Raw genomic sequence first — 14,115 nt, forward strand, 5'->3', positions numbered from 1 at the left:
CTGGCTTGAGGCAATGCAGCCAAAAGCTTAAGGCCATACTTCGTATCAATGAAAAAGTTTAGATAAGGACTAAGATAAGTTAGATAAGGATTGAAATGGATTGTTTTAAGAATTGAGTTTAGTATCTGATTCTACATTATTTATTATGATATCTTCTGCTTATTATTGATATGATAAATAGAAATGATTCTTGAGAAGTATGAAAATAGCTTGTAAGCCCACTTGCCTTCAGCCATTAAAATTGGAACTTTAAATGGGTTTAGGACACGCCTGCAAAGAAGACTCTGAAAAGCTAAGCCCCACCCAGTGTCTTGAGTGCTCAGGACATTCAAAAGTGAAGATACTTGACTAGGGGGCTGTTGACAGATTAAAGAAGAAAAAAAAACTAGATTTTTGAATTTTGAACAGGTGTTTTGTGTCAGAAGCTGGAAAAATTTGGAGCCATGAAATTCTCCTCTCTGGGACTGAACGTTAAAGGGAACTCTGGGCAGGCTGAAAAGCTTGCTAGGTAACCACCTGGATCCACTCGTTGAATGCACTTGTGGGAGAAATGCAGCAATAAAGAGTCGGGTTGAGTCTGGCCACTAACACCCCTGGGTTTGGTTTACAGGAACTAGAGGAGAAGATGAGAGCAGGTTGACTGGTCTGAAGTTCATGACCTAGCACAAGGGGGCTAGGCTTGTTGAGAATTTGTGATTGGGGCCATGATCTAAAGGCAAGGTGACCAATGGGCACCCTGGTGAGGCTAAGTGAGGCAGCCCACATTGAGTTGACCAGAACCCGACCAGATGAAGAGATTGTTGAGCCTGTGAACTGGTGCATATTGCTGCTGACTTTATGGACGTCTTGTCCTGATTTGACTGTGCTTATGAATGCAGACTCACAAGGTTCCAACTGGAATGAAGATTCGTCACATCAAAGAATATGATTGTCTCCTCAGGGCGCTGGGTTGATGTAAGTGGGCATTATAGGCATTGGATACCCAAAATTAGGCGGAGAAAGGCATGAAGTGGCTGGCTTACAAACTTTCAAAGGTGGGAGAATATAGTCATAGGACTATAGGACTAAGGTGCAGATGCTACTTAACTACAACTGATAGGCATAGAATATTGTTGTGTTGTTCTTATAGCAGTGGTTCTCAACTTGTGGGTCGTGACCCCTTTGGGGGTTGAACACATTCACAGGGATTGGTCAATTCATCAGAGTAGCAAAACAAAAATAATTTTATGGTTGGGGGGGAATCACCACAATATGAGGAACTGTATTAAAGGATTTTGGCATTAGGAAGATTGAGAACCACTGACTTATAGAATATTATGCTTCAATGAGGCTTTGGCACATATTGAAGTGTATATATCTTAGTTTTATCCTGTTAGGTACAGATCTGATTTTACAATTGCTCTTTGATATGTTTCCTCTTACACACATATGAATGCCTCTGGATTTGTTTCTCTGGTCTACCCGGGCTAACAGATGGGTTTTTGGCCCTGAAGTGAATGTGCTTGGCTACTCGCTGTTTCGATGAATGTTACCTTGCTGAGGATCACGGAAGATGCTTTCACGCATGTTGTCTCCTAAATAGCATGATTACATGATTACCAGTCAGGAAATACATTCCGAGAGGTGAACTGACATGCCCCTGATACACAGCAAAGTATGTTGGAGTGCCAAGGTCTGAAAGTCTCCAAAGGATCTCCCCACCCCAACTCTCTGCTTTAGTGCACAAGCATAGTAACAGCAGTTGATTAGCCGCAGTTAAAAAAAAAAATCAGACACCAACAGTGGGATTTCCTGGGATAGGGAAGTAACCAATTTGTCTTTCTAGAAAGTTCATTCTCTCTCACCCTTGTCTCCCCTCCACCCAGTAGTCAGAGGAATCATTTAAGAAGCACAGCTAAATCAGTCCACATCACTCCCTAGCTTAAAATCTCCAGTGACTTCTCATTGTTCTTGTGTTACAGTTGAACTTTCTTGCCATAGCCCAGAAGCCCTGAGTGATTTGGCTTCTGCTGACTTCTACCACTGCATGTCCCATTACCCCTCTTTGACTTACAACCCTTAAGTCACACTGGCTTCTGACCATTATCTGCAGCTCATCAAGCTCTTTCCTGCCACAGGACCTTTGCACATGCTGTTCCTCCTACCTGGAACCAGCTTCCCCTTTCTCTTTGCCTGGCTGACTCCTCATTCTTCCCGGCCTGACAGAAATGTCACCTCAGAGAAACCAGCATTGGCTTCCTAGTCTAAGCCAAGACCCCTCTACAAACACTCCTGCACACCCACCTACTGGGTAATCTCCATCACTGTATCACGGTTATTTATGGCAGAGGGTAATGGTGGGCAGGCAAAAGATGAGGCGGTCTGCTTCTGTAAAGCTTTATAGCTTGGCCCTGGGGCATCTGTCCTACAGGGTCTCTATGAGTCAGAATCAACACGATGGCAGCGGGGTGTTTAATACATTCATTAGTTTATTGGTTTGTTCACTATCTGCCCCCTTAAGGACATTGGTTTCAAGAGAGCAGACTGTCTCTGTGTGCTAGGTCAGTGCCTGGCACATGCTGACTGCTCAGTTAATACTTGTTAATAACTCAGTTAATAACTTCAGCTTAAATAAAATTGCATCCCTTGATGTGTATGCAATTACAAGAGGCAGAGGAGGAAATAAGGTAGGAAGCACCGAGGGGCAGGATAGCTAAGTGGTTACCAGATGCTGCATTAGATTGCCTGAGTTCAAATCCCAGCTCTGTCACTTAGTAATCCTGTGACTTTGTGCCAGTCATTTCACTTCTTGAGTTTCCATTTGAGGCTCTATTAGACACCAAGGCCTCCTGATAGAGCAGTGGGATCCACATTGGGCTGCTAACCACAAGGTCAGCAGTTCAAAACCACCATGAGAGAGCAGATGAGGCTTTCTGCCCCTGTAGAGATTTACAGCCTTGGGAATTATCAGGGGTACTTCTCATCTGTCCTACTGGGTGGCTGTGAGACGGATCGACTCAATGGCAGTGAGAATTGAGTAGCCATTCACACATATATAGAGGGCGGAAAGCAATCAGCAGAGGTGTCACAAGCTGAGCAGAACGGAAGTGCGGCACTGAAGACGAAGCACAGGATTGTCTATAGAGGAAACAGTGAGACCCTCAGGTGCCCACTCTTGTACCTTGCACAACCCTGTGACTACTTGGCACCTGTAAGAGGTCAAGGTTCATTCCCTGGAGAACTCAAGCTACAGGAGCTCTGAGTTCAGAGCCAGCAGGCCCAGAAGGGTCCGAAGTGAGACACCAAGTAGAAAATGTGAGAGACTTGGAACCCCTTCTGCAGCCCTGCTGTCACAACCCTGGCAGGCTTCCCTGCAGGAGATGAGAAGGTTTTTTCTGCAGGTCCCAGAGAAGAGACCTATGGAAATTGATAAACTTAGACACCACCCAGTGTAAAAGTCAGATCACTGACCAGTCCTCCGACAGTGTAAGCCACCAGTAGACAGGGACCTGCGCTGATCTATGTGCACACACACACACACACACACACACACACAGCAGCCGGACTCTTGTGCTCCTCTGAAGGTTCAAAGATCCTTGGGTGGCACAAATGGTTCACACTCGACCTCTAATCTAGAGTGGGTAGTTTGAACCCACCCCGTGGCACTGCAGAAGAAAGGCCTGGTGATCTGCTTCCATTAAGAGAAGAGAGAAACCGAGACGGCCTTGGAAGAGCAAGTTCAAGACCTCTGTCTAAAGTGGCAGTTCACACGCTGTGGCACAGAGACTCAGAAGAGCAGTGCTGAGACCAGGACCTCTTTATCTGGCCAGACACTGTGTAACTATTGGACAGAGTGACAGGTGGGCTGGCTTCCTGGCCCATGAAGTCAAAGGCCAAAGAATGCAGCTGAGAGAAGAAGGAGGGGAGAGAGACGTGGCTGCTGCTGACAAACAACTGTATTCTTAATTGTTTGCTGATCCTGATTTGTAACCCATTGACTGCCCTAGTAAACCCCTTAATTGGGGTGGGGGTCAGGGGGTTGCAGCCAAGCAAACCGTATGGAATAGTTTTCTATCACACGTGAGGCTGAGATGAGTCTGAATTGAGTCATGCACAGTGGCTTCGACTTGGGTTGAAGAAAGGATCTACCTTTAGTCAAGTATCACTAGATATTTGAAGAAAAAGACAAAGGAGGAGGCCACAGGGGATGGACACAGACCAAAACATGGGGAATAGACAATGCAGAGAGAATTGGAACATTATTCATGGCCTTAGAGAGTTAAGCAGAGCTACTGTATCCGTGAAATAAAGTGCTCACTTCATCATGTGATGTAAGAAAGCAGTGTTCAGAGAGGAAGAAAGGAGGCTGGAAAAAGAAAGCATGAGCGCGAAATTTTAAGAAAGTCAGTGGAAAGGTTGAATGATATCAAAAATAAAATTCCTCAGTGTATTATTACAGAGTCAAAGAGCAATGGATGGATGCATGGATTGTGATAAGAGCTGTAAGAGCCCTCAATAAAAGTATTTAATAAAATACATAAAATTATGTTAATTTCAACAACAAAAAAAGCCAACGCAAAAAGAGACTGAAATTAGAAACAATGAAATGAGAGGACCCATGAGAAATGAGAGTGAAATAATGACATTTTCCAGAAATGCCTGTGTGCAATGTGCCCCACCAACTGAGGGTGAGAATCCTAGGAGATAGCCATGTAAGTGAAACAGACATGTGAGCCAGCAGCTGGAGAGACTCCTCTGGAAGGATCCAAGGAGAAGCTCTATCTGGGGGCCTGAATGGCCCGGTCTAGGGACCAGACTTGCCTGCCACTAGAACTGTTCTGTGGCTTTTCTCCCGTAGCCCCCCCTAACCCCCCCCCCCACCCCACCGGGAGTGATATTCTGTTCGGCTTAGGCACATTTCCGGCACCAGCCAGGACGGAGCAGGGCAGCGTGTGAGACACGGAGAAAAAGTGTGTTGCCGTGGCTGTCAGATCGGCATCAGCGCCAAACGCTGCCATCCCCATGGGTGGTAACAGATGGGACCGTCGTGGTCCGTAGAGTGTCGTCATCTGATTTTCAGTGGATCGCCAGTCTTTTCTTCCTAGTTGGGCCTTGTCTGGACAATCCCAAGAAACCTCCCTCCCTCCCTCCCACTGAGTCAATACTGATGCATAGCAAGCCTATAGGACAGCTGAGAGCTGCCCTTGAGGTTTTCCAGAGTACAACTCTTTATGGGCAGTGCCCCTAGTGGGTTTCAAACTGCTGACCTTGCAGTTATCACCCAACGCATAGCCACTATGTCTCCAGGCCTCCTGTGCTATGTCACAGCACATGCAAACCTCTACTGACAGCCGGCTGCACACAGCCTCATGGGCCAGGAAGGTGCGGATTCTGACCTCTGACCCACCAGCACCTCATGAGTTACACTAGCAAGGCCTGAATTTTGTCTTTTAGATCTAGTTGTGGAAGGCTTATTTCTTGAAACTCGAATTCCCTCTTTTTTGTCATCTTTATTTTTATCTGGCCTTAGGCCTCTCAAATGGTAACTTCTCAATAAAAATCTCAAAATCTCTACTGCAAAAGAGAAAGTTAAGAAGAAAACCCATATAAACAAAATAGAGGAAGACTTATAGGGAGCAGGTGTTCCTCCACAGGAGGTCAGGTGTGCAGCTGGTCTAGAAAGCCCCCCCCCCACCCACTAAAAAAACCCAACGCTTACTGCCGTTGAGTCATAGCAACCTTATATGGGAGGGTAGAACTGCCCCTGTGAGTTTTCTGAGACTAACTCAACTGGAGGAAAGCTTCTTCGGTCTCCCGTGGAGGGACTGTTGGTTTTGAACTGTTAACCTGTGGTTAGCAGCCCAATGGGTAACCACTAGCCATCAGTCCCAATTTGGAAGGGGAAGAAGAGGCAGGAGATAAATCACTAGGAAAACAAAAGGAGCGACTAGGTGATCTAGCGTCTTGGAAAGGGCATTTTACAGATCTGCGGGAGTGAGAGATCATGTAGCAATACCTGTCTGCAGGGTCAGCAGTTGGAAACCACCAACCGCTCCGGGGAATGAAAATGAGACTCCCGCAAAGAATTAGTGTGGGGAACTCACAGGGGCAGTTCTGCCTGCCTGGGCAGGGTTGCTAAGAGTCGGCATCCAGTCAATGTCAGTGAGTTTTGTTTTTGTTTCGATACATAGCTAAGCAAATGGAGGCAGAGAGGCGACTATGACTCCAGGAAAAACAAATTATACAGCATTTGGCTCAGTAGCGGACAATACCAGTGCTGGAGGCCTTTGCTAGCCCTGCTGTGCAGAAATACTTCAAGGGATGGTTTAAAAAACTCTCTCTCTTCAGGAGGCCAGAAATCTGATTCAGGATGTGGTTCTTGGGGGTGGTCCTCTCAGGTCTGTTTCAGCTTCTGTAGCCCCACATTCTTGTGTTCTCTTGGCATTAGCTTGCTTGTCCTTGTCTCTGCTGTTCTTTATAGCCCCTGAGCTGATGCTTCAGAATTTGCTCTACTGGGCTATGCCCCATTAGCATAACAAAGGAATGCCTGTTTCCACATGGGGTTATATCACAGGCTGAGAGGGGTGGGTGTTAAGAGTCCAAGAAGTATTTTGAGGGGACACAGTGGCTGGGGAGTCACCGGAGAGCAGTAAGCAGGAAAGTGTCCTTTTTCCCATGAACAGCCTGACTCAGGTGGGGGAGCAAGGGCAGCAGGGAGAGGCTGCCGTGGGCTGAGCAGTCAGAGGCTGTGGCCTGGTGTCCAGGAAAGCGAGAGGGCCTGGGACTCCACTGGCCAAACACAATGACTGGTGAGTGCTTGCTACTTGCTGTGCGCCACTGATGGGACTCCTGGTGGTGCTGTGGGTTAAGTACTGGACTGCTAACCTCAAGGTGGTTGGTTCAATTCCATGAGCCGCTTTGAGGGAGAAGATGAGGCTGGCTGCTCCCTGAAGGATTTACAGTCCCCTAAACCCTAAGGGGCAGTTCTCCCCTGGCCTGCAGGGCTGCTCTGAGTGGGGATGACTTGATGGCAAGCAGTGGGTTATTGGGGGGACTGAAGGAGCACTAGTGGCACAATGCTTAAGTGCTCAGCTGTGAACTGCATGATCAGCCGTTCCAACCCACCATATAGCTTCATGGGAGAAAAGACCTGCGATGTACTCCCCTAAGATTCCAATCTAGGAGACCCTGTGGGCAGTTCTATCTGTCCTACAGGATCGGATCGCTGTGAGTCAGAATCTACAAAAACATCGGTGGGCATCAGGGAACAAGACCTGCCCCCCCCCCCACCTTCGGGGAGCTTCCCTGGCTAGAGGGACAGATGAACAGTGACAGAAGCTTCCTCTCCGTTCCCAGCATCCCAGCCCCCTCTGGGAATGCAAGGATCCGTCACAAATCAAAATAGCAGGCAAAGAACAGCCTCTAATTGTTCTGCGTAAGAGAAGAGAAAGTAGACGAGTCAGCTGCGGGGTGGGGACCGCCTCCCACAGCTGTGATCCCACTCGGGCTCAAGACAGACTTCCTGAGACTCGCACTTCTGTTGTCTCTGAGCGAAACCCGTGCTTCTCCAGCCCCAGAGCAAATGACAGCTATTTTGGGAGGGTGCGGGACAGATGCTGGCCCTGGAGGACAATGAGGAACTTGATTTTTGTTTTTTTAAAGACTCAAAAAATCAGTCACTTCATGAAAATCAAATCTTAACCAATGTGAATTTGTCCTGCCATTCAAAACGAACTGAGGCATTCGCTCTGGGTGCCCGGGGTGGGCAGATTTCAGAGAGGCTCTAAAGGAGTTGAATCACAGTGTGGCCCCCACCCCCACCCCTCCCGTGCGGTAGAGAAAGAGCACTGGTCTGGGAGTCCTGAAGGTGAAGTGCTCCCCTTGGCTCTGCTCCTGTTGCTGTGTGACCTTGGGTGAGTCAGGCTGCCTCTCTGGGGCTCAGTGTCCCCACAGGTGGGTTAGAGATGGCGATTCTCAGGGCTCTGTCTCCAAAGGAGGTGGGCCCAGGTATCTGCCTTTCTCACTGGCTCATCACTCCATGCTGAAGGGGGTCCTTGGACCACACGTAGGCACATCACTTTCCTTGCTTTCTCCCAGCCCTCGCTGCTCTGGAGTCTGAGGAGCTGCCTGTGCACCTCTCCTGGATGCTAACCCAAAGCTTCCAGGTACATGAAAGCACCCCTCGTCCCTGCCTGGTGGCCTGGGTGCTTCTGTGGTGAGCTCAGAGATTGAGGACCATCTGTTTGGTGTGTGCAGTCAGTCACCTGAAGGCACCCAGTGCCCAGCTAAAGCGCAGGTGTCTGTGGTAGCACAGAGCACAGAGCGAGGTGGGGAGTGGCTGGTGCAGGGGTGCAGTTTTCGGGCATCCAGCAGCTTGAACACCCCACCCCGTGCCCTGGCTTGGGTGTATGACAGTCAGCTGCTCCCTTCCCCATGTCACTGTGGGTGGGAAGGGGGTGTGCTGCCGCATCTACAAAGGAATGAGCCAGCTGCATGGGGGTCCTTTCCAAGCTAGCCCTTCCTATTTCCAGGAGGTCAGACTAGTGGGCAGAGGCCAGCGGGCCAGCTCACTCCAGCCTAGCCCCCAGCTCTACCATGTTTGCCAGGTGCCTTGGGCTGAGGGTTAAGTGCTATAGTTTCTCATGGAATCTTCGCAAGCACCTGGGAGGATGGCACAGATGTCAGCCCTCTTTTTGCATATATGGAAGCCGAGGTTCAGAGAGCTCAAGTGACTTCCCCGGATCCGGCCCGCTGATCAGTTGAGTTGTGTGGTTTCTTAGTTGGTCTCTGACTATAGCAACCCACGCACAACTGAATGAAATGCTGCCCCGTCCTGCCTCCTCCCCATGGCGAGTTGTGGATTTTCATCGGCTGATTTTTGTGAGTCAATTGCAAGGCCCTTTGTCCGTAGTCTCTCTGTCTGGAAGCGCCCTTGAACCCCCCACCCCTCAGCATCAGAGCTGCTCAGCACCAGTTCTCCACAGTCGGAGAAATCCGTGGGTCTCTGGGAAGTGCTAAGCCACAGAGGTCAAGTCCCAGTGCTCTCCCTGACCTTTGGTGTAGCCTTGGGGAAGTCACTTCACCTCCCTGAGTTTAATGGGACACTGAAATCTATGACACGAGATCAATTAATTGTCCACGTACTTCCTTCCAAGGTACACTAAGATGAAGACGGCCACCAACATCTACATCTTCAACCTGGCCCTGGCAGATGCCCTGGCCACCAGCACGCTGCCCTTCCAAAGTGCCAAGTACCTGCTGGAGACGTGGCCCTTCGGAGAGGTGCTCTGCAAAGCTGTGCTCTCCATCGACTATTACAACATGTTCACCAGCATCTTCACGCTCACCATGATGAGCGTCGACCGCTACATTGCTGTCTGCCACCCAGTCAAGGCCCTGGACTTCCGGACACCTGCCAAGGCCAAGCTGATCAACATCTGCATCTGGGTCCTGGCCTCAGGTGTGGGTGTGCCCATCATGGTCATGGCTGTAACCCGCCCCCGGGGTGAGTGAGTGACTTATAGCCTAGGCCACTGACCACAGGAGGCAGCACAGGCCACACAGCAGTGGGGGGAGGTGGGAGGTGCTGGTCGCTGATCCATGAAAATGTGGCTGGCCTGTGGGGTGGTGAATGACTGGCTAGAGGTAAGGGGCAGTATGTGGCTGGCTAATGTAGATATCACTTTATGTAGATGGCTGGCCAATGGGAGTATGGATGCCAGCCAATGGGAATATGCATGGTTGGCTAATGAAGGAGATGGCCTTTGACTATGGGTAGGACGAATGCTTGGTCAGTGGTCATCTAGGCTGCCGGGGGTGGTATATGAATAACTGGCCTGTGGGATTACGAATGGCTGGTCTGTGTATATACAGGCAGTGGGCCAGAAATATATGGACAAGTGACCTATAGGGAGATGGCTGGCTGGCCAGTGGGTGAGGGCATCACTGATTTTTTGTGAGTGGTACAGGCCATGTGATCCTAACACAATCTCCACCCCAATTTGAATGCCATTGTTCATATAGTGAAAGCATGACCCAATCTAATACAGGCAAGTATCTAGACCAGCGATGCTCAACCTGTGGGTCGTGACCCCTTTGAGGGTCAAACGACCCTTTCACAGGGGTTGGTCTAGACAGATGCATCTTCTCATTGTAAAGTGGTAATAGTTTCTTAACTACCTGTGTTAGGTTGGCTGCTAGGAGAAGTAGCCTCCACGGCTCAGTGGCTTCACACGGCAGTAGTTTATCTCCCACTCACATCTGTCCATTGGAAGAGGAGGAAGAATGCTTGCTTCACATAGTCACACAGGGACCTTGGATCGGAGGGATGCTTTTGGCACCTCCATTGCCTTCTCTGCATCTGGCCCGCAGATGGCTGTGGAGAGGGTGTAGGGAGAATGCACACCCACCCTGAAATGCTGTGACCCATCCCTTCCTCGTGAGAGCTGGTCACGAGGTCCCGACTGGAATGGAAGGGAGCAAGAACATAGTCTAGCACGTGCCAAAGATTCATTAACCCACCCGAGCCACGAGCTGCTTAGAAAGGTTAAATGAGGTAATAGGAGAGGGGCTTTAACAAGATCACGAATAGAAAGATCATGGATTTTTTCACATGAACTTTTTTTTTTAAGTCCCATATAAAAAACCCTTAGCACAAAGCTCAGCTTACTGTTAATAGACAGCAGCTATGAGATGGGCAAGGTGGGACGCCCACCTCTGTTTGACTAAGAAAACTGAGAATCGGAGAGGTCAAGTGGTTCATGTAGGGTCATCCGACCAGACAGTTGGTGGAACTTGGTCTACAACACAAGGTCTCCGCCTCCAAACTGGTCATTCTCTCTGGCCCAAGAGCAGGTGAAGGTTTGCAGAGGGTGGTGCTGGCGAGGACAGACTTCTTGGCCGTCTTTGATCTTCACAAAGGTAGAGGCCCTGCTGTCCTTACACAGCCTCTGAGCCATCAATCCTGACTCAGCAGCCTGGCCCCACTCCCCGCTATCATTCTTCTATTCAAGGTCATTAACTGCAGCCTGCTCTAGCCGGACCAGTTGGGCCTCCTCCGTGCGCACACACTCCCCCCGAGTGGGCTGTCAGCGGGTTAGGACTGTATGCCACCTGCTGGGTAACCTAGGGTGGGTGCTCATCTCTGAGCTAAACGAATTTGGCCCTCTGTACGATGCAGGTCGTGGTGGCTTTGCCAGCAGACCCACTCTGCCTATAGGCTGAGGGTGGGGGATCCCCGCCCCTCTTCTCTGAATTCTTAGACTCCAAGTCTATTGCTGGGCTCCTCCAATTCCAGAGTGCCAAGAGATCCCTGGGCCAGCCTCAGAGCTGCGTCTAAATCCCACACCATCCCCTAAGATGCTCACTCGGCCAGCCCACACTCTCAGAGTGGGGAAAGCAGATTCCATCCTGAGCACCCCTCCTGTCTCCGGTCCAGTCTGTCTTCCTGATGGTGAGCCTGAACATGCCACCTTGACCCTAGCCCTGACCTCCGGGCTCCCACATTGTCTGTCCCTCTGCCCTGGGAGGACACCGTGTGAATCCCACCGTGCTAAATGCTCTCTGTGTCTCATCCACAACAGCCCTGTGAGGCGTAGTGCTATTAGCATCTTACTTGAAGAGATGGAGTAAGTTGCCCAAGGTCAGGTCCCAGAGCCAGGAAGGTCTGTGTCCTCCTTTCACCAGATTCTTTAAGGAAGATCCGAGTAGTACTTGATCCGAGTGGTGCTATCCCAAAGGAGCCCCATTTGGAAATGGCAGGGGTGGGTGGCGTGTTTAAGTGATCACGATGACTGTCATTATTGACATTACTGCTGTGACTAGACACTGTCACTAGGCTTACACAGGTCTGGGGGAGGCATAGAAAGATGGTCACCCAGATCAGGGCCAATCTTGCTGGGCCTCTCGGGATGCGTAGGAGTTTCCCCAGCCCACCTTTCGTGACAGAAGAACAGCCAGGCCTGGAAATGGCCTTGGATAAGCAGGCGGGGCCCTTAGGTGCTCAGCCCCTTCACGCTGCGTTTGTCTGTCCCTCACCCAGACGGCGCGGTGGTGTGCATGCTGCAGTTCCCCAACCCCAGCTGGTATTGGGACACGGTGACCAAGATCTGCGTGTTCCTCTTCGCCTTCGTGGTGCCCATCCTCATCATCACCGTGTGCTACGGCCTCATGCTGCTGCGCCTGCGCAGCGTGCGCCTGCTGTCGGGCTCCAAGGAGAAGGACCGCAGCCTCCGGCGCATCACGCGCATGGTGCTGGTGGTGGTGGGCGCCTTCGTGGTGTGCTGGGCGCCCATCCACATCTTCGTCATCGTCTGGACGCTGGTGGACATCGACCGGCGCGACCCGCTGGTGGTGGCCGCGCTGCACCTGTGCATCGCGCTGGGCTACGCCAACAGCAGCCTCAACCCCGTGCTCTACGCCTTCCTGGACGAGAACTTCAAGCGCTGCTTCCGCCAGCTCTGCCCCGGGCCCTGGGGCCCCGCCGAGCCCGGCAGCTTCCGCCGCGCCCGCGCCCGCGCCGCCTCGGCCCGCGAGCCGGTGTCCGCCTGCACCCCGTCCGAAGGCCCCGGCGGGGGCGCCGCCGCCTGACCAGCCCGCTTCGTCCCGGGGCGGCCGGAGGGCGAGCCGGGCCGCTGCTTTGGAGGAGGAGGTCCGGCAGGATGGAACCTCGGGGAGCTCCCCCGCCCCGTGGTCTGCGCTGGGGGGCGGAGCTAGCCACTCAAGGGGCTTTGGGTGTGGGCAGCGCCTCCGCTCCCCTCCCCCCGCCCCCCATCACCAATTTCAGGATGCGGAGATTTCCGTGGCCCGGAGGCGTCCGCAGAAATGCCTCTGGCCTCTTGTCCAGCGTTTATATTGGTGGTGCCTTGGATTGGCATCCGGCTTCACCCGGCAGCCTCTGGACTTGCACCTGGGTGCACGTCCCCCCACCTCCATCGCCATCCCTCCGGCCTGGGGGAGGGGCTGAGGATAGGACAGCATAGCAACTGCTCAGTGGCGCCCGCTTCACGGGGTGTCCAGAGCAGATACCTGACAGTGCAGGTACCATACCTGACAGAAACCCCCGAACCTGGTGCTCTAGAATTGAGACCCGAAATAAGGTCGCTGCAGTAGGATAGGGGCCTCTATCTTGGAAAGCTCCGTTAGAGCCCAGCCCAGAGGGCCAGCCAAGAGCAGAACTCTTAGGCCTGGAGGGTCTCGCCTGACATTTGAAGGAACCCAGCGGCCCAGGACCCAGGCCGGGCAGTCGTGGGGTCATTTAAGACTGGAGCTCCGTGCAGTGGGGACAATGAGAGAGGCCCATGCCGAGCAGGGGAGGCCTCAACTTTAGGATGGAGTCCAGGCCGGCTTCTAGCAGACAGTGGGGCTTGCTTCAGCGGTGGCCATCTTGGCATCGTTACCTTTAAAGAAAAAAAAATCTCTCGTTCTTGTGCCCTGCGGGAGAAAGACAGGCTTTCCATGTCTGTAAAGAACTGACAGTCTCAAACTCATGGGGCAGTTGGACCCTGTTGGTCAGGTTCCCTATGAGCAGCCAGTTTGTTTGCTGTGTTTTGTTTGGGCAGTCATTTCTTTGGAACGGAAGGGCCCTCAGCATCAGGGCAGTGTCTCCAGCACTCCATCCAGCCATGTGCAGGACAGGACAGTTGTGGCGGGGCCACCAGCTGGGGACACTGGAGCCTCAGTGGGACAAAGTACTCAGCCTCAAGTTCTACTGGGAGGCTCCAAAGCCAAGCCCCTTGGAGGCCTCTGGGCCCAGTAGGGGGCTGTGATTCCAGAGTGAGGCTGAGGAGCAAGACTTCTGCTCTGGGCTTAGGGTCCTCCAGCCAGAGGGTGGGTGCTTTTGGAGGTGCCCTGGTCTTGACTTCTGTGGCTCAGGCCTCCAGAGGACAGAACAAGGACAGGATGGAGAATTCAGAGCTCCATGGGTGGTAAGCAGCACCTGGGTCTGAAGAGGGTATCAGACACTCCATTGGGACACCCTCTCTCTCAGACCAGCCCTTTCCCTCTTCCCCAACAGCTGCCTGTGCCCGGCATGTCCAACAGGTGCCGGAATCACCCACATTCCCCGACTTTGGAGGCACTTCCCTCTCCCCCCTCCCCAGATCCCCTGGCTTCCCCCCAGTCCTCTGCATGTTTGGG

At 51.8% G+C, this 14,115-nt stretch overlaps 1 protein-coding gene across 1 annotated transcript in view; it reads left to right on the plus strand.

Annotated features, from left to right (window-relative positions):
• The window catches only part of OPRD1 (opioid receptor delta 1), a 40,307-nt gene extending 27,740 nt beyond the window's left edge, over positions 1-12,567 (plus strand). The window contains exons 2-3 of the mRNA XM_075538777.1: positions 9,135-9,484; positions 12,020-12,567. Of these exons, the coding sequence (XP_075394892.1) occupies positions 9,135-9,484; positions 12,020-12,567 (898 nt within the window). The remainder of the gene's footprint in view (positions 1-9,134; positions 9,485-12,019) is intronic.
• Positions 12,568-14,115: the final 1,548 nt, after the last annotated feature.

This window comes from Tenrec ecaudatus, chromosome 1 (assembly GCF_050624435.1).
Source record: "Tenrec ecaudatus isolate mTenEca1 chromosome 1, mTenEca1.hap1, whole genome shotgun sequence".
NCBI classification, from domain to species: Eukaryota; Metazoa; Chordata; class Mammalia; order Afrosoricida; family Tenrecidae; genus Tenrec; species Tenrec ecaudatus.